Raw genomic sequence first — 21,214 nt, 5'->3', positions numbered from 1 at the left:
CGGCAAAGGGATTACTCTCGAGACGAAGTCCAAAGTCAATATCGATTTGAAGCGCCAAACATGTTTCCTTACACTGGCAAAACAATTTTTTTTTTTTTTTTTTACCCTCGCAATAAAAGAAACCGAGTTACGCGTTATTCTCTATTCTTTTTTTTTCTATTCTATTCTGTCAGTTCAAGAGTATCGCTCCTTTGGGTATCAACTGCAGATCAAAGGCTTCCAATGATTTCAAATGCCTTTCCACTCTAGTTAAGGGAGGAAAAAATCGGCCAATTGTACCTAACATGCTCGCAAAAAGTGTATATCTCTGAAAAATCTTACTTGGCGTTTTTACAAATTATTCTCTATATAGTTTCTAGCATTGGAGGGAAACTTATCGACCTCAACCTTATTTTTCTCTATTCTGTTCTCTATTTTTTCTTGTTGTTCTGTTTTTATTTATTTTGTACTATTTTTTGTTGTATTTTGTTGTTGCTCTATTTTGTTCTATTCTTTGTTGTATTCTGTTGTTGCTTTATTTTGTTCTATTCTTTGTTGTATTCTGTTGTTACTCTATTTTGTTCAATTCTTTGTTGTATTCTGTTGTTGCTCTATTTTGTTCTATTCTTTGTTGTATTTTGTTGTTGTTCTATTTTGTTCTATTCTTTTTGGAATCATTAATTTTTAAGCATTAAGAATGTCAACACTTTTTTTTTCTGCAGATATCAAATTAAGACAAAAAAAACCAATCAAAAATGTTGCTTCGCAACATTTTTTATTCGTTTTTTTGTCTTAATTTGATATCTGCAGAAAAACTCTGAACCATTTAATAAAACATTAAAAATTAAGCATCAAGAATGCCAACCATCTAATGAATCCAGAATCATTAAAAATTAGACATTAATAATCCCAACCATCTAATGAATACAGAATCATTAAAAATTAGACATTAAGAATGCTAATCATTTAATGAATTATTAAAAATTAAGCAAATAGAATGTTAACCATTTAATGAATCATTAAATGTTAGGAATTAATAATGTTAACCATTTAATAAAACATTAAAAATTAGACATTAAGAATGCCAACCATCTAATGAAACATTACAAATTAGATTTTAAGAATGCCAACCATTTAATGAATCATTAAATGTTAGGCATTAACAATGTGAACCATTTAATAAAACATTAAAAATTAACCATTACGAATGCCAACCATCTAATTAATCCAGAATCATTAAAAATTAGACACTAAGAATGCTAACCATCTAATGAATCATTAAGTTATAAGCATTAGGAATGCTAACCATCTACAGAATCATTAAAAATTAGACATTAAAAATGCTAACCATCTAATGAATCATTAAAAATTAGACATTAAGAATGCCATCCATCTAATGAATCATTAAATTATAAGCATTAGAATTGCTAACCATCTAATGAATCATTAAATGTTAGGCATTAACAATGTTAACCAACTAATGAATCATTAAGAATTAAGCAAATAGAATGCTAACCATTCAATGAATCATTAAATGTTAGGCATTAACAATGCCAACCATCTAATGAATCCAGAATCATTAAAAATTATACATTAAGAATGCCAACCATCTAATGAATCCAGAATCATTAAAAATTAGACATTAGGAATGCTAACCATCTAATGAATCATTAAAATCTAAGCAAATAGAATGCTAACCATTTAATGAATCATTAAATGTTAGGCATTAACAATGTTAACCAACTAATAAAACACTAAAAATTCAGCATCAAGAATGCCAACCATATCTAATGAATCTAGAATCATTAAAAATTAGACATTAAGAATGCCAACCATTTAATGAATCACTAAATGTTAAGCACTAACAACATTAAAAATATTAACCATCTAATGATTCATTAAAAATTAAGCAAATATAATGCTAACCATTTAATGAATCATTAGAAATTAAGTAAATAGAATGCTAATCATCAAGTGAAACATTAAAATTGAGAAACAAAGAATGCTAATCATCTAATGAAACATTAAAAATTAAGCATCAAGAATGCCAACCATCTAATGAATCATTAAAAATTAGACATGAAGAATGCTAACCATCTAATGATTCATTAAAAATTAAGCAAATATAATGCTAACCATTTAATGAATCATTAGAAATTAAGTAAATGGAATGCTAACCATCAAATGAAACATTAAAAATGAGACACAAAGAATGCTAACTATTTAGTGAAACATTAAAAATTAAGCATTAACAATTCCAACCATCTAATTAACCATTAAAAATTAACCATTACGAATGCCAACCATCTAATGAAAGAAGTGAATTAAAATCAAATCTCACCTCCAGGGTTACATAAACCAATTACCATCTGCTAATGCTTCGAACAAATTCAATCCGAATAAGCTTCCACCCCAAAAACACTATCACAGAATTAGATTTATGCAAATTTCCAAAAATTCAATTCTCTCCTTAAAAGCTTCGATTCATTTCGAATTTCGAGTTCCATTCATAGGGCTTGGCTCTCCCTCTCTTTCTCTCTTATCAAAACCAAAAAAAAAGAATCTTAATTTTCTGCTACTTTTTCAAAAAGAATCTAAACTCTTTGCCACTTTTTCAAAAAGAATCTAAACTTTTTGCTACTTTTTCAAAAAGGGGCTAAATTTTCTGTCACTTTTTCAAAAAAGGCTAAAATTTTCAGCCAATCTTTCAAAAACTAAGAGAGAATGAGAGGAAGGCAAAAATCCCCCAGAGAAACAAAAAAATAAGATGAAAAAACTACATACACTCTGGCCTCACCCTGAAAAATTGGAACTTACTGATTCTCGGTTGGGAATTTTCGAAAAAAAAACCAGTGGGTCAAGTGAGCGGGGGATGAGAAGGAGAAACTTCCCTGGCAATCAGGGAATCATTTCGTCGAAAAAATGGGTCGAAAATTATACCAAAAGCAAAAGAGATGGGAAACGTTCACCAGAAGACGATGCACATTAATACACATGCACAAAAAAGAGGGTGGTGGACTTTTGTAGACACAGAGAGACGATGAGGGCGAGGCGAGACTTGGAATTCACGGGGAGGGTTGAAACAGGCGGAAACAGGGGCGGAATAGAAAAGGGTGCGGATCAAGGATCCACCCTCTCCCACTCGCCCAACTAAATTTTCCCTTTTACAACCAAAAAAAAAAACAATCTACCATCCTTCCTTCTAAAAACGAATACTTTAAATGCTCCAATCTTCAAGAAACAAAAATACTTCTTGAATTTCATAAATAAAAATACTTCTTCAATTTCATAAATAAAAAAACAAGTAAAGTCTTCACCTTTATTAATCAAGAAGGCGAAAACTTAACTTTCACGAAACACAGTATCACTCAACACAGAAAAAATAAGAAAGAGAAATAAAAACAAAAACAAATCCTCTTCGCCAACGAAGGAGTAGAAAATTCACAGAAGAATGAAAAACAGGATTTGAAGAATTAATTTTTTTTTTTTTCCTTAAAAATAAAAAAAGAAAACTCCCGGGGGTTTGTTTCTTGTGTTTTGGTTTCCTTTTTTTCGGGGTTCCTTCACGACCCTTGTACTACCATCAGGGATTCCCCGGGTACATCGCGCGGATTCATCTCGGATGATGTAGTCATGGATACTGCGGATCGGAGGCGACCCGACCCCCGAATGCGCGCCCCGAAAATGTCAATATCCTCTCACTCACTCTCTCTCACTCAATCTCCATCTTTGTCAGGTGCGCCAGCGATGCGCTACATAGCCAACCCCCGCTCTTCTCCTTTCACTTCAGGGTTGTAGAACGCGACAATCTTACCCAGCTTCCCTTTTCGCGCGCGCCTTTCGTGCCTCTTTCCCGTTTACGAGTCAAAAAATAAAAATAAAAATGCATTTCTCGCCCATTCCCCCCACTCTCTTTCTCTTTCTCTCTCTCTTCAATAGTCGCATAATTTACGCATAACTGAGAAAAAAATGATAATTAACCTCATGTGCCACTAAGAAAGTCTAAGAAGCAAATTATTTTTAGGTTATGTTTGTTTTGTTTCGCGGGGCCTTTCTTCTTCTTCTTTCTTCTCCGCTGGGCCTTTAATTATTTATCGCTTTTTTTGTAATTTTTACCCCCACCCACATTTTTAGATACTTCATTTTTTATGCCATTTTTTATGCTTAACGAATAACTCCCCCCTCCCCTCCCGCTTGAAGCGCTGTAGCCCCAACCCCTTTTAGTTTCTAATTAAAAGTTTCTGATTCCTAGTCTCCATAAAACTAAAAACGGTTTTTATTAATTATTTTAGGTTTTAATAAAGAGTTAAACTTTATATGTGACGCTCTCGACGGTGAAAGGAGAACTTTAGCTGCAGAAAGTTTTAGGTTATGTTTATGGTAGATTTATTTTTTATTATTATTCTATTATTTGACATAAAAAACACTTTTTAGCTCGCTTTTTAGTGAATATAAATAATTATATAATTAAATATATGTTTTATATAATATAAAAAAAATATATATATGTTAGGCGCTCGAGCTTCTTAGGTACCTCTCTTCAGATCCGAAGAAAGGTACCTGAGAAACATAAAATGTTAGGTTATGTTTATTAATTTTTGAAGTAACAGTCAATTATTATTAGAAATTTTTAATTCTAAGAGGTTCGTTACATCCGAAATATTCAATAAAAATTGGTTTTAAATTTACATAATTAAAAAGGGATTTTTAATTCAGATAAATCTAAGACAAACTTAACCTGTAATTCGATTGCTATTCTTAAGTACTTTTCTTGGGAGGGCCTCATATATATAATATATATTATATAATATAAATTATAATACATAATTTTAATTGAAAATTTTGAAAAGCATTAAAATTTTCAAAGAACTTTTTAAAAAAAAACTTTTGAGAACAATTTGAATTGTTTAGAAAAATTGTATTACAATTTTTAAAAATAATTGAACCTGTTAGAGAAAAATTTTGTTAAAAATTATCTTGAATATAAAATTGAAATTTTTCCTAGTATTAAAAAATTGGATCTAAAAAATAATTGAATTTCTCAGAAGAATTTTATTATTCACAAAAATAATTGAATTGTTTTTGAAGAATTTTTCACCAGAATTTGTTAAAAAAAATAATTGAATTTTTATTAAAACTCTTGAAAATAATTGAATTTAAACAATATTTTTTTAAAAAATTGAATTTTTTAACAGAATTTTTATGAAAACTCTTTGAAATAATTGAATTTAAATAATATTTTTAAAAATAATTGAATTTTTATTAAAACTCTTGAAAATAATTGAATTTTTTTAACAAAATTTGTTGAAAATAATTGAATTTTTATTAAAATTCTTGAAAATAATTGAATTTAAATAATATTTTTAATAATAATTGTATTCTGTCGAAAAGTTTTATTAAAATTGAAATGAAAATAATTGAATTATTTAACAAAATTTGTCGAAAATAATTGAATTTTCAAAGAATTTTAACTGAATTTTTGAAAATAATTAAATTCTTTCGAGAAATTTTATTAAAAATAATTGAATTGTTATTAAAGAATTTTTCATCAGAATTTCTTAAAAAAAAAAAATTGATTTCTGTTTTAAATTCTTGAAAATAATTCAATTTTTGTTCAAACTCATGAAAATAATTGAATTTTTTAACAGAATTTGTTAAAAATAATTAAATTTTTATTAAAACTCTTGAAAATAATTGAACTTAAATAATATTTTTTAAAATAATTGAATTTTTTAACAGAATTTGTTGAAAATAATTGAATTTAAATAATATTTTTAAAAATAATTGAATTTTTTAACAGAATTTGTTAAAAATAATTGAATTTTTATTAAAACTCTTGAAAATAATTGAATTTAAATAATATTTTTAAAGATAATTGTATTATTTTGAAAAAAATTTTATTAAAATTGAATTGAAAATAATTGATTTTTTATTAAAACTTTTGAAAATAATTGAATTTTCATTAAATCTCTTGAAAATAATTGAAATTTTTAACAGAATTTGTTGAAAATAATTGAATTTAAATAATATTTTTAAAAATAATTAAATTTTTATTAAAACTCTTAAAAATAATTTAATTTAATTTAATTTAAATTTAAATAATTTAATTAAAAATAATTGAATTTTTATTAAAACTCTTGAAAATAATTGAATTTAAATAATATTTTTAAAGATAATTGTATTATTTTGAAAAAAATTTTATTAAAATTGAATTGAAAATAATTGATTTTTTATTAAAACTTTTGAAAATAATTGAATTTTCATTAAATCTCTTGAAAATAATTGAAATTTTTAACAGAATTTGTTGAAAATAATTGAATTTAAATAATATTTTTAAAAATAATTAAATTTTTATTAAAACTCTTAAAAATAATTTAATTTTTTAACAGAATTTGTTGAAAATAATTGAATTTAAATAATATTTTTAAAAATAATTGAATTTTTTAACAGAATTTGTTGAAAATAATTGATTTTTTATTAAAACTTTTAAAAATAATTGAATTTTCATTAAATCTCTTGAAAATAATTTAATTTTTTAACAGAATTTGTTGAAAATAATTGAATTTAAATAATATTTTTAAAAATAATTTAATTTTTTAACAGAATTTGTTGAAAATAATTGAATTTAAATAATATTTTTAAAAATAATTGTATTCTTTCGAAAAATTTTATTAAAATTGAATTGACAATAATTGAATTTTTTAACAAAATTTGTCGAAAATAATTGAATTTTCAAAGAATTTTATCTGAATTTTTGAAAATAATTGAATTCTTTCGAGAAATTTTATTAAAAATTTTGAAAATAATAATTTTTTTAAAGAATTTCATGAAAATTGTTGAAAACAATTTTACTCAAAGTAAAAATTTTTTTTTCAACTTTCATTGAATCGTCTATTCCAGGCCCATATATAATGAATCTTCTGCATCTTCAGCACCTTATTCTAGAACTTTTTTTTTTATCTTGTTCATTCACAATAGGCAGACAGACGCTCTGACAATGTTTACAAACTTGAATGTAACTTGGAGAATATTCAACGGATTTCCGAATTGAAATAAAAAGGTCTATTCAAACTTTAAAAACATAACCTATAATTTTTCGCTTCTAAGATCCCTTTCTTCATATCGCGTCATTTTAAGTATTTAATTAATTATTTATTAAATAATGCAAAATTCAATAGAAAAATGCAGTTTTCGACTAAAATATATATAGTTTACTAAAAATTACCTTTCGACGAAAGAAACTTCTTATTTCTTCTTTTTCCCTTTCTTCCATAGTTGACAAAACTACTTTCGCCGAAAGTGGTGCGTACGTTACTGGAACCGAATGTGTACAAAGCATCTGCGCATGTCCGCGAAGAGAGATGGCGCACTCTCTGGAAGTTTCATATTATGACTGAGAGAAGAAGAAACCGCTCACCGCTGCGGCGCATTGAGAATCGTGCGACGACCATCGACGATTGTTCCTATGACAAATTTATAAAAAATTTAAATAAATAAATAAGAATCAAAATAATTTTCTAAAAGAAGAGAAAAAAAACGGAAGATTTTTTTCTTTCTTTCTTTAAAGAATAAAAGTAAAAAAAAAGAACTTGAAATTTGACGATTAGAAAATAAATAAAGAATACTTTTTTTTGCCTCTTGGTCCACAAGGCGTCACCATGACGATCGGCGGTCGATACAGAACCTGCGCTCTTGTTCCTCTCCATCGTCTAGGGGATCCGAACTGGTGTGTATACAAACTCACTTGGTGTCTTGGTGACTTATCTCCACGAGGGCGGATCCCCTATTCTGAAAAATTAATTAATAGTAAAAAAGAAGTTTTTTCAATCAGTATCTCCATCAATAATAAATGATTCAAAAGAAATTTTTCTATTTTTCAAGAATTCATTTATTAAAAAAAAAGAATTTTTTTTTGTATTTTTTCTATAAATTCATATCTTTTATAATAATAATTAAAATTATAAACAAACATGTTTAGTTTTATAATAAAATAAAACGTGAAAATTGCATCTATTTTTTTTATTTCTATTAAATTTTTTATTAAATAATAATTATTATTATTCTTACACAATTTTACGCAATTTTATGTAATTAATAATAAAGAATTTAATTTTTTTTTTTTTTTTTTTTTTTTTTTTTTTTTTTTTTTTTTTTTTTTTTTTTTGAATGATGAAATTACAACATTCTTTTATTTATTATTGAAAGTTTTTCTTGCAAAATTATTTTGATTGTAATATTCTACTCTCACGGGAATAAATTATTTATCGAAAAAAACAATCATTTTGTTTTACACCCTTAAAATTAAGGAAATTTTTTAAATTACGGTTCCAAGAAAATAAAATTTCTACCTTACCTTCAATCGATACATCTCCGCCGAATTTGAACTTTAAACAATTTTTTCTTTTTAAATTCACTCACAAACACACGAATTTAATCAATCGCCGAAATTGGTTTTCAAAAAATAAGTAAAGTTGAAGTTTGAAAAAAGAAGAATTAAAGACGAATTAAATTAAAATTTGAAAAAACGATTAGAATTAAAGTTCTAAGCGTGTTCTAAACAGAAAATATGTCACTTTAATTAAGTGAACAATTTTTTTTTTTTTGCATAAATATTTTAGAAAAATAATTTAATCCTTGAGAAGAATTTTATAAAAAAATTTTAAGTAATTAATTTTTTAAAATTTGAATTTTTTAAAATTTGAATTTTTTAAAATTTGAATTTTTTTCTACTTTTTTTGAATTTTTTAAAAATTAATAGATATGGAAAATCATTGAATAACGAAAAGTTTCTAAAAATAATTAAATTTTACAAAAAATTCAATTTAAGGGCATTTGAACCATGATGACGTCACAGCCTTAAAACACATGCTTTGCAGAACCTATGACGTCATAATGGTTCAAATGCCCTTAATGATCGAAATTTGAAAAAAGTTATTTAAAAAAACGAAGAAATGAAAACTTCCTCCTCAGGGGAGGGTAAATAAATTCTCCTCTTCTAAAATCACCTAGTATAATTTATTTTTTTAAAAGATAAGTTTTTGAAAGAAAATTCATCGAAAACTTATTAACTTATTAACAAAAAAAAATGCAAAAATCTGTTGGAAAAGAAAAATCGTTGAAAACCCGATGATACATAAACATAATTTCGTATAAATTAAAAATAAAACATTATTCTCTCTTTTTTCCTCAAACTGCATGCTTCTGAATTTGCATAAATTGCAAAATCACTAATGAAATTAATTAATTAATACTGATTATAAATAAATTAAAATTATAACAATTTATAATTTATGGTAGAAAATTAAAAATGATTGTATTACCATAAATAATGATAATCATTGTGAAACAAAAAATAATAATAAAAAAAATTTTCATGCGATAAATAATAATTCAAATGCCATAAATAATAATTGTAATGATATAAATAATAATCATAATGCCATAAATAATAATAATTATTATTTTACCATTTTTAAATCTTTTTAAATCATTTTTTAAATTATTAATTAAAATTTTTAATATTGAATAACGGTACCTTAATTTATAATGAAAAAACTAATATTATAATAATAATACTGACAATAAAAGTAAAAAAAAAAATTGAATAACTTATAATTCAATAATTCGAGTAATACTGACAATAATTTTAAAACGTTTCTTTTTCATTTATATGTAAAAAAATTTCGAAAGTTTGAAGAAAAAATAGAGAAAATATAAATCAATAACTAGTAATTAACTATTGTTTGATAATTATAATACTACTGCAATAAGTGACGAATTAATAGTAAAATAATTATAATATTAATAATTACTGTCAAAGTAATAATAAAATAATTATAATATTAATAATTAGTGACGAATTAATAGTGAAATAATTATAATATTGACCTAATATTATTTTGACATATCAAATTTTACCTAAGATTTAAAAAAAACATTTTATAAATCGATATTATAACAATTATAACTTTATATAAATAATATTAAATAATTAAATAATTATCATTATAATACTGATATTTTATGCGCAAAATACTGATATAGTAATTTCTTTTCAATTAAAATTATCATTTCCTAAAATTCTAAAATTATTTCGTTATAATTGAATAATAATTATAAAAAGTTTTTTTTTCATCGAATAATAATACTGGAAATTTCTTTTTGTTCTCAATACTTTCCTAATTTGTTTTTAATCGAAATAGTTGCGTGATGAACGTCTTTAAACAGTCGTGGCTCCCTTTGCTCTAAACCCCAATCAGGTTTTGAATTTGGCAGAAGAAATTTCGCTTCCTTTGAATAAAGGAAATTCTTCCTTTTCCCACGGACAGTGGCCTCCAATTTTCTTAACAACCAAATTGCACGTTTATTGGTTAAAACAGCCTGAAAAATTAAAAATAATTTTTTAAAAAAATTTAAATTAAAAATCTTAAAATTATTTCATATTAAAATTTAAATTAAATTAAAATATAAATATTAAAGGAAAATTAAAAATATTAAAGTTGGTATTCCTTCTGTATGTTTGCGTTTAAAATTACTTACACTGAAAAAACAAACTAATTTTAAGAAGCGCCTGCTTAAATATTCTTACAATAAGAGTAATTATTTAAATTAAGTGGCCCAACTTAAATTAATTATTGTAAGAATATTTCTCACTTAATTTAAGTCGGGCCACTTAATTTAAGTATAGGGAATATTCTTGGCTCCTATTTAAGTAGGCGCTTCTTAAAATTAGTTTATCGTCTTTTCTGTGTAGGTAAATAAAAAAAATATTATCAAATTGTAAAAATATACAGTATAAATTTTAGTAGAATAGTGAGAGGCCTGAATTTTTGTTTAAATTTTAAATGAATAAAAAAATAAAAATTACTAACCTTCGCGTAGTCGCGATCCTCTACAAGTATCCACAGCAGCGTTGCGAGATGTAAAAATAAATTCACATTTTTTTCGACCGTTACGGTTAAATATCTCATTATAACTTCAATGTAGTTTTCCTGAAAAATAAAATAGAAAAGTAAAAAAAACAAAATTTTTGAATTTTATCACTTAACATTATACCTATTCAGGGTTGCCACGCTTTTCCTCATTTCAAATTCCCTGACTTTTCCAGGTTAAAAAACGTAATTTTTTCAGGTTTTTAAAAACTAAATTTATATTTTACAAAATTTTTTTGTATTTTTTATTTTGAATTTTAATTTAATTTTTAATTTTATTCTTAATTTTACCAAGCTCCCTGATTTCCAGACAAAACGACTTTTTTACTGTAATTTCTTTAAAATTATTTTTAATTCAATTCTTCATTTCTAGAATTTTAAACTAAAATTCTTTTTTAAAACAATTATTTTTAATAATTTTTGAAAAAGTTCTTTTTTGAGAATTTTTAAATCCATTTTGTTTACAATTCAATTTTACCTAAACTTTCGATTATTCTGACATTATTCAATTGAATAAATTAGAAATTAAAAACTTTAAATAATTAAAAAAAAAATTTCATTAAATTTTTTGAGAAAAATTAATTCTAAATTTCCTTAAAAGTCTTGTCACAAGAATTTAATTATTTTTATAGATAAATAAAATTATTTGCATAGGAATTTAATTATTCTCAAAAAAAATTTGAATAAAATTCTTCGAAATAATTCAATTAATTTTAAAATTTGAATAAAATTCTTGGCAAGAATTCAATTTTTTTCAAAATTGATAAAATTCTCCGCAAGAATTCAATTATTTTCAAAAATGATAAAATTCTTCGTAAATATTCAATTATTATCAATATTAATAATTATTAATAATTAAATTAATATTAATAATTAAAAGTATGAAAAGTTGAAATTTTCTAAAAGATTTTAATTTGAAACATTTTCAAAATTCAATTATTTCTAAAAATTTACGTTAATATTGCTTTCAAAATTCAATAATAATCTAAAATCTTAACTGAAATTCATTTTTATGAAATGAAAATCAATATTTACTAGAAAAATACACGAGAATTCAATTATTGAAATACAAATAAAATGCAAATAAATATTTTATTAAATAATTAAATGTTTCTTGAAATTGAATCTTTATAAAGACTTTTATCAAAAAAATTTTTAAACAATTGAATTCTTTTGACAAAATTTTAATAAAATTTTCAAGAATAAGTTTATTTTTCGGAAATTTGATTAAAATTTTATTAAAAATAATTGAATTTCTCCAAAGAGAAAAGAGTTTTTGAAACTTTTTTTTTAATAAGAGTTTTTTAAAATAATTGAAATTTTGCCAAGAATTTTATTAAAGTTTTTGAAAATATTTGAATTTCAGAGTAAAATTTATAAAAATTATTGAAATTTTGACGAGAATTTTTGTGAATTGTTGAACACAATTAATAATTTCTGCGAAGAATTATATTACTTTTGAAAATAATTGAATTCTTGAGACAAATTTTATTAAAATGTCTTTTTAAATAATTGAATTTCTTTGTTCAATTTTAATAAAATTTTTTAAGAATTATTTCATTTTTCGAGGAATTTTATTAAAATTGTATTAAAAATAATTGAATTTCTAAAAAATTTTTTATTATTTATGAAAATAATGAAATGTTTGCGTAAAATTAAAGAATTTTTTTTTAAATAATTGAATTCTTTTGAAAAATTTTATGAAAGTAGTAGATTTATTAAAAATTATTAAATTGATAAAAGTATTTGAAAATAATTGAAATTTTGCCATGAATTTTATTAAAATTGTTGGAAATGAATAAAAATAATTGAATTTCTAAGAAGAATTTTACTAATTTGGAAAATAATTGAATTTCTCCAATCATTTCTAATTGCATCAAAATTCAATTTCTTTTAGGGTTTTTTTTTTTAAATTAAAATTCTTCTATAAATCCATTATTTTTAATAATTAATTAAAAATATAAATTGAAAAATTTAACTATAATTTCAGAAGAATTGGAATAATTAAAATTTCTCAAAAATTTACGTTCTTTAAGACGATTTCTGGTTAAATTCATTGAAAATTGAAATTTTACAAAATTTCAAATTAAATTTGAAATTCATCTGTACTTATGAAAATTGTAAACGCAACTTTTTTCGAAAATTTAATTAATTTTGAAATATTTATATAAAATTAGATTTCGAGAATAAACTTTAGAAAATAACAATTTTCCAGAATTTCGATCAAAATTCCCCGACTTTTTTTTTTTTTTTTTCTCAAGGTTTATAAAATTCCCTGACATTTCCAGGTTTTCCAGGTTTTCAGGTTGCGTGGCAACCCTGCTATTGCCTTCTTTTTTCTTACCTTCAAGACAAATGATTTTGTCGGCGAATATTTTGCGAGATTAATTAAAATACTCGTCGCACGCAATGAAGCCTCAATCCATGGTAATGATCTATTCGATCGTAGCAATGTTTCGTATATTTTATCCACTAATCCAACGTTGCAAACGATAATGCAACTTCTATTCGACAGACGTGTTATTAAGTCTAAAAAAATAAAAATTTTCCTTTAAAATTAACGTTATCAAAAAATTTAAAAAAATAAAAAATTATTTTTATATATTTACCCAATGAGGCAAGGCACATCGACAATCGACCCAAATCGCTCGTCATTTTGAAAATATCAATCGATTCCCTCAAACGATCCGCCAGCGTTTTAGCCGAAAATTCCGAAGAAGAAATTTTTCGTTTTAAATTCTCTCTCTCCTCTCGTCTCTTTCTTCGCTGTAAAACTTCCCTCCAAAATCGTTGTATCTTCATTGCCGATTTATGTAGGTTCGTTAAATTTTCCCGTTCCGCACGTCCAACTAAAATCGCCCGCCATTTCCTCTGTATCAAAATAGTCGCCATTTTCTTCTCCAAATACTTTTCCCTCTGTAAGTTCATCATCTTCTTGGCGCGCCATCTTTGCTGGATAATTGTCACCGATTTTTTCACTCGTTGATAATTCGCTCTTTGTTCTTTCGCTACTTTCCAGCAGCGAAAATGTTTTTGAATAAGTTTCGCAGACTGCTTTTGTTTTAGATAATGTTCCCTTTCTCGTTTTGCTAATTTCCAAGAAAGGTAGTAGTTTTCGATAATTCTGGCCGCGTTGATGCGACGGTTACGTTTTAGTTCCAAAATCCCCCGCCAAAAGCGCTGAATCTTTACCGACGACTCGTGACGCTTTCTTCGTTCCAAAATTCTTCGCCAGTGGCGCTGAATCTTAACGATCGATTCGAGACGCTCTTGGAGAATTGTTTTGCGGTTTGCAATTTTGTTCCTCCATCTCCTCTGAACGAAAATAGCGGCTTTTTGGAGTAAATCTTGTTTTTTCGATTGGTACCTCCGCCAGGTTCGTTGTATCAAAGTAGCGCTCGCTTCACACCTACTCATCCATCTTTGTTCCACAAGATCGAAAGCTTTATTTACCCTCTCGAACTGCTCCCGATGTCGCATCATCACTTCGCGAGTCTTTAAGAATTTCCACACAAAAATCTTCTGTTCCTTCTCTCCGATTTTCTTCTTTTCACGCCACCAGGTCTGTATTCTAACCGCCATTTGGTTTTTATTCTCCGAATTTTTTTTAATCGCCAAAAGTTTGCGAAAACGTAAAAATCGAAGTTTCTTCCTCCACCAATTTTGGAGAAGAATCGCAGCACTCAGATATCTCGGTGCGTAGAATTTGTAAACAATCTGCCAGAGGAGATTAAGGGTCTTTTCCCGATTACCATCCGCGATTTGTTTCGGCTCAATATCGCCGATGATGACATAACCCGCTTTTTCCAGAGCGTCGAGCGCTATTTTTAGATTGTAGATCCGTTGTACTTTCGAAATAGCCGGAACGCTGCATTTTGGAGTCAAATTTTTCTGTCCTGTCACGATTTCCATTACGCGACACAACCTGACCCCGTCTCTAAGATCGTAGTTCATGTCCTGAACCGCGTAGTCGAATTCCTCTAGGTAAGACTGTTGGTGCTTGACGACGTAACCACCGATCCGCAATAGTTTAATAACGTCTCCGATTCCACCCAGAACCAAAGTTGAAAACCTGACCAAAATCATCCTCGACTCCTTGTTCGGCGACTTTTTCCGAAAGAGACACGGATCGTCGCCGATCAACTTGTTAGTTTTGGCATAATCCAAAAAGGCGACGAATTTCAAAAAGGTCTCGAGTATAAAAGTATTAATTCCGTCCCGAAGTGTATCGGACCGTAAAGAAGTGGCGAACATGGACTGATCACTAATAGTCGAATTGGAGAAAAAGCGAGAAAGTAGGAATCGAGTGATACCCACCAGATCGTTATTTGACTTAAGAGGAATCCGTAAACCGTACACCGTCTCCAAACCGATTCGCAACCAAAGGGGATTGTAGTTCATGAACAGGGAGATAATCTCCTTTTGGAGTCCGATGTCAAGATGCAGATTCGTGTCCCGTTTGATCATGAGACGTCCACTTTGGATACACTTCATAGCCGAGGCTATATTCGCCTCAAGATCCGGATTTTGGTACATTTTAGCAGCCGCCTTGCGAAGAGTGTCCAACCTAGTGTTCGTGTGATAACGAGCCGAAACTGACTCCCGACTTTCGGCGAGAACGTCAACGTCCATTGTTCGTACCGATTGCCATATTTTTCCGATATCCACCGCGCTCGTTTCGGTGAAATCCTCCGGTGGGGTCATTAGAGCGTTCAACCATTTCTTGAACTCCGATTCTTGTTGTGTTAGCCAATTCTCGTCGGAAGACGAGAAAGACGGAAAGCTTTCTCCAACTGGATCGCCAAATGTTTCATTCTTCGCAATCACTTCGTTCTTCGAAGAAGAATCGTTTTTCGTCATCACCGAAGAATGATTCTTTGGTGATGTCGAATTCTTCGCCTTTTTCACTCGTTGAACTGGCGACGAGGACAACTTTCCCTGAACATCCAATACCCTATCAATTTGTGTCAAACTGTTCGGAACTTCGGGACTTTTTGATGATTCTTCCAGAGGATTTTCGTTCGGTTTCTTTGGGAGTGTTTTCGGAAGTGACGATTCGGGAAGTCGCGAATCGGTATTTTTGGGTATTTCCCTTTGGGGTACTTCGGGAGTAACTTCCAGTGATGATTCAGACGAACCGAAATGATCCTCGAGTGGGGAATCAGGAAATAAGTTAACGGACGCTTTGGGTAGATCACATAACCTGGGAGAAGTTGAAATGGCTTTATCCGAAAGTAGCTGATGAATATCGACTGCGGAAGAAAGGCTAATTTCCGTTTCGAAAAGTTTGGCTGTTTCGGGATCGTGGGGGTTGCGAATTACCGTTACGGATAAACTGTTACCGAAGTAATTGTGACTATCGTCATTGCTGTTGCTATCGCTATCATTGTCTTTGGTGTTATCACTACGATTCTCATTTCTTTCATCACTATCATTGTTACTAACCTTGTTTTTGCAGATTTTACCATTTTGACTGCTAATTTCACTACCTTTGTCAGGATCATCATCGGTGTCTTCAGCAGCATCTTCTTCGTTTCCGTAAAAACTATCATTGCCACTGTCTTTGTCGCTAAAATTATCACCAACACTATTCTTCTCATCCAAATTGGCACTGTTTTCGTCTCCCAAATTGTCACTGAAACTGTTTCTGTCTTCCAAATCGTCGCCAACGTTGTTTCTGTCTCCGAAATCATCGCCAACACTGTTTCTGTCTTCAAAATCGACGCCAACGTTGCTTCTGTCTTCCAAATCGACGCTGCATCTGTTTCTGTCTTCCAAATAGTCGCCAACGCTGTTTTTGTCTTCCGAATCATCACTAAACCAGAGTTCATAGTCCAAATTGTCACTATCACTGTTTGGGTCCTCCAAATAATCGCCGACACAAATTTCCTCATCCGAATTGTCACTACCACTGGTTTTGTCTTCTAAATCACTTCTGACGTGGGTTTTATTGTCTAGTTTGCCACAATCACGGTTTTTGTCTTCCGAATCACTTCCAAAGTGGTTTTTATCGTCCAGTTCGTCACTATCACTGTTTTTGTCTTCTAAATCACTTCCAACGTCGTTTTTATCATCCAATTTGGCACTATTTCTGGTTTTAGCTTCCAGATCATCTACAAAACGGTTTTTATCGACCAGTTTGCCACTATCACTGTTTTTGTCTTCAAAATCACTTTCAACGTAGGTTTTATCGTCCAGTTCGGCACTATTACTCTTTTTGTCTTCTAAATCACTTCCAACGCGGTTTTTATCTTCCAAATCACTTTCAAAAGGGTTTTTAACATTCAGTTCGTCACTATCACTCTGTCTGTCTTCCAAATCACTTCCAACGCCATTTTCATCAGTCAATTTCTCTTGAAAATCATCACCAACAGGTTTTTCATCATCCAAATCACTTCCAACGTTGGTTTTATCGTCCAGTTTGACACTATCACTGTTTTTGTCTTCCAAATCACTTCCAACGCGGTTTTTATCATCCGATTCGGCACTACCACTATTTTTATCTTCCAAATCACTTTCAAAAGGGTTTTTATCATCCGATTTCCCTCGCGATTCATCACCACCAGAGTTTCTATCACCAAAATTGTAACCAAGACGAAAATTCTTTTTCGAATCCTCGACTCGAGAACGACTCCTAAACGTCGACTTGGGCGTCGACGATACAATCCCAGCAAACGAAGAAAATCTCCCAATTTCAAAATTCGTTCCCATCTTTTCCGGAGAAATGGTAACATTACAATTAATATCCGTCTCGATATTCTCATTACTTTTCGGGGCAATTATAAAAGTCTCTCGCCTCAAATCACGATCGAATGAATATCTCCGAATCGAATCATCAGCTAGAAAAGTTTCACGACGCAATTCGTAAATTTTTTCTCCAAGTTTTGCACGATTCGTTGTTCCCTCCGGAGAATTTTCTTCCTTTGACGACTCCCGACGAAACACACGTTCGAAAAACGATGATTTCTTCCTCGTCGAATCGCGATTGCTCCTAAAAAGAAGTCGACTTCGAGTGGAAATGTTAGATTCCTTACGTGGTCGTTTGATTTTTGCCTTCTCCCTAAAACTTGTTTCGAGCTCATTTTTGGGTGAGAGTTCGAAATTAGTGTCGGTAGCGCGTGGTCGTTTCTTTTGGGGTTGAATATCATTCGTGGCAGGCGGTTGATATTCCTTCTTGAAGGTGAGTAATTTTTTGGGTATCTTCGAACCGTTTTGGAGTGTTTTTTGAATTCGGGTTTTGAGGTATTTCTCGGGTGGATCTTTCGAACGCATTATTAGAGTTACTTCGTATTTATTTCGATTGTTGTCGACTAGTTGAAGAATATCCCACCAAGTGACGCATAGTTTTGGCGACCAGTGAATATAGAGAGTTGATGATTTTTTTGACGCTATTGTTGTCTCGGTGAAACTCAAGTCGACACATTTTTCGGGTATTGGTCGCTTTGTGACGTGAACCTTTTAACAAAATACGAACTATGAGAAGGAACTTAAGGAAAAACAAAATTAAAAAAAAAATAAAAAAAAATAAGAAAGTAAAGAACGTAGAGAAGAAGAAAAAGAACGTAAACAAGAAAATAAAGAACTTAAAGAAGAAAATAAAGAACGTAAAGAAGAAATTTAGTATTAAATTGAATTGAAATAAATTCAGAATTAAATTGAAATAAATTTTGAATTGAATTGAATTTTGGAAAAAATTCCGAATTGAATTGAAATAAATTCAGAATTAAATTGAAATAAATTTTGAATTGAATTGAATTTTGGAAAAAATTCCGAATTGAATTGAAATAAATTCAGAATTAAATTGAAATAAATTTTGAATTTCTATTTTCCTTTTAATTAACAGTTCAAACAGAAATTATTACTGTAATTAAAAATAAAATTGAATCATAACTAAAAGTAAATTAAAAACGATGATAAAAATTTAAAGTAAATTGAATTGCAATCAGAATTTTAATTTTTTTCTATTTAATTAAATTTTTAATTTTCAATTTCTATTTCAATTACAATACAAAGAAAAGTTATTACTGCAATTATAAAGAAAATAGAATGGAATCGACACTAAAAATAAATTCAAAATAAATATTGAAATTTAAAATATCAATTAAAATAGGAATTTTTAATTTTGAAATAAATTCATAATTGAATTGAATTCTTCAAAAAAAATCTAAATTGAATTAAAATAAAATCAGAATTGAATTCAATTAAATTCAAAATTGAATTAAAATAAAATCACAATTAAATTAAATTGAAATAAATTCAGAATTTAATTGAATTTTGAGGTAAATTCAAAATAGAATTGTAATAAATTCCAAATTAAATTGAATTTTGAAGTAATTATGTAAAATAGAATTGAAATAAGTATAGAATTGAATTAAATTGTGAAAATTGAATGAAATTCAAAATAGAATTGAAATAAAATGAGAATTGAATTGTAATAAATTTAGAATTGAATTCAATTGTGAAAAAAAATTCAAAATTGAATTAAAATAAATTGAGAATTGAATTAAATTTTGAAATAAATTCAGAATTGAATTGAATTTTTAAAAGAATTCCAAAATGAATTGAATTTTGACAAAAATTCAGAAATTAATTGAATTTTGAAATAAATTCAGAATTGAATTCAATTTAAAAAAAAATTTCAAATTGAATTGAAATAAAATCAGAATTGAATTTAAAAAAAAACGGATTGAATTGGATTTTTAAAAAAATTCCAAATTGAATTAAAATAAAATCAGAATTGAATTGAATTGTGAAAAAAAATTCAAAATTGAATTGAAATAAATTGAAAATTGAATTGAATTTTGAAATAAATTCAGAATTGAATTGAATTTTTAAAAGAATTCCAAAATGAATTGAAATAAAATCAGAATTGAATTTAAAAAAACCAGATTGAATTGAATTTTTAAAAAAATATCAAATTGAATTAAAATAAAATCAGAATTGAATTGTAAAAAAATCAGAATTTAATTGAATTGTAAAAAAAAATTCTAAATTGAATTGAAATAAATTGAGAATTGAATTTTAAAATAAATTCAGATTCAAGTTTTAAAAAAAATTAGAATTGAATTAAAATAACAGAATTGAATTAAATTTTTAAAAAAATTCCAAATTTGAATTAAAATAAAATCAGAATTAAATTGAATTTTTAAAAAAATTTAGAATTGAATTAAATTGTGAAAACATTCAGAATTGAATTAAATTAAAATCAGAATCAGAATTGAATTGAATTTTTAAAAAAATTTAGAATTGAATTAAATTGTGAAAAAAATCAGAATTGAATTAAAATAAAATCAGAATTGAATTTTAAAATAAATTTAGAATTTTAAATTGAATTTTGAATGAAATTCAAAATAGAATTGAAATTAAATTGAGAATTGAATTTTGATATAAATTCAAAATTGAATTGAATTTTGGAAGAAATTTAAAATTGAATTAAATTTTGGAAGAAATTCTAAATAGAATTGAAATAAATTTAGAATTGAATTTGGAAGTCCATAAATTCAAAATAGAATTGAAATAAATTGAGAATTGAATTTTGAAATAAATTCAGAATTGAATATTGAAATAAATTCCGAAATATATATTAAAATAATTAAAATTTTGAAAGAAAATTGAAAATGAAAATAACCAAAAATTTTCCAATAACTAATGGAATTTAAATTTTTATATAATTAGAATTAAAACACAAAATAATTGAATTTTTGAAGAGAAAAATAATACTCACAGTTATATCGTGATCGCTGGGATTTTTGACATTCAAAATACTCGTTGTACTTTTTTCCTTATTTAGTGAAACCTCAAGAACAACACGAGTTGTCGGTTGAAATGGCGCAAGCACCAAATCAAAATTATTCCTCGAATTTCCAGAATCCATCATTTTTTTACCTCTTTTCTTACGTTTCACTATAAAATTTCGAGAAAAGAAAGAATAAGTAAAAAAAAACCCTTGTTATCCTCAAATAATATACAATTTTTTTATAATTTAGTGAAATAAAATAAAATCTTACCACATGTCATGAACATTAACACAATTTTGACATTATTCGGCAAAACATTCCTTTCTTTTTGAGGTTAATTATATTTGCAAGAAATATTAGGAAACGATTTATGGACACATCATTTTTTGACAAAATTATCCGTAAGGTTCACCAAAATTCAAAGTTTATAGTCAAACTTTTGATTTCACTTAAATATTAATTCATGCGGTTGTAAAATAAATTGAAAAACGACAATTTTTCACGGAAAAAACACGTGCGACACTTAACAGAGTTTTCCGAGTATTTGACGCCATATTGGAAAAATGA

General features: G+C 27.2%; 1 protein-coding gene across 2 annotated transcripts; it reads right to left on the bottom strand.

Moving 5' to 3' along the window:
• Window positions 1–9,814: 9,814 nt before the first annotated feature.
• LOC122504909 lies at window positions 9,815–21,190 on the bottom strand. 2 transcript variants are annotated; one of them, XM_043616241.1, is made up of 7 exons: window positions 20,918–21,190; window positions 20,635–20,813; window positions 14,134–18,365; window positions 13,520–14,073; window positions 13,255–13,439; window positions 10,851–10,970; window positions 9,815–10,359 (listed from the first exon to the last, which is right to left on the bottom strand). In XM_043616241.1, the coding sequence occupies exons 1-7, from the start codon at window positions 20,931–20,933 to the stop codon at window positions 10,147–10,149; spliced, it is 5,499 nt and encodes a 1,832-aa protein (XP_043472176.1). In that variant the 5' UTR covers window positions 20,934–21,190; the 3' UTR covers window positions 9,815–10,146. The 2 variants fall into 2 exon arrangements, with proteins under 2 accessions (XP_043472176.1, XP_043472175.1); XM_043616240.1 differs by having other exon boundaries at window positions 13,520–18,365.
• Between the last annotated feature and the right edge of the window lie 24 nt (window positions 21,191–21,214).

This window comes from Leptopilina heterotoma, unplaced genomic scaffold (assembly GCF_015476425.1).
Source record: "Leptopilina heterotoma isolate Lh14 unplaced genomic scaffold, ASM1547642v1 Lhet_325, whole genome shotgun sequence".
NCBI lineage: Eukaryota > Metazoa > Arthropoda > Insecta > Hymenoptera > Figitidae > Leptopilina > Leptopilina heterotoma.
The sequence above is the reverse complement of the archived record's forward strand: the minus strand, read 5'-3'. Positions and strand labels throughout refer to the sequence as shown.

What these genes read in the sequence shown, in the direction of transcription:
- LOC122504909 (XM_043616240.1), bottom strand. An exon ending in CCAGCGATCACGATATAACT is followed by an intron (nt 18,366 to 20,634) that starts GTGAGTATTATT and finishes TTTTGTTAAAAG; the next exon opens with GTTCACGTCACAAAGCGACC. An exon ending in GATGTGCCTTGCCTCATTGG is followed by an intron (nt 13,440 to 13,519) that starts GTAAATATATAA and finishes TTATTTTTTTAG; the next exon opens with ACTTAATAACACGTCTGTCG.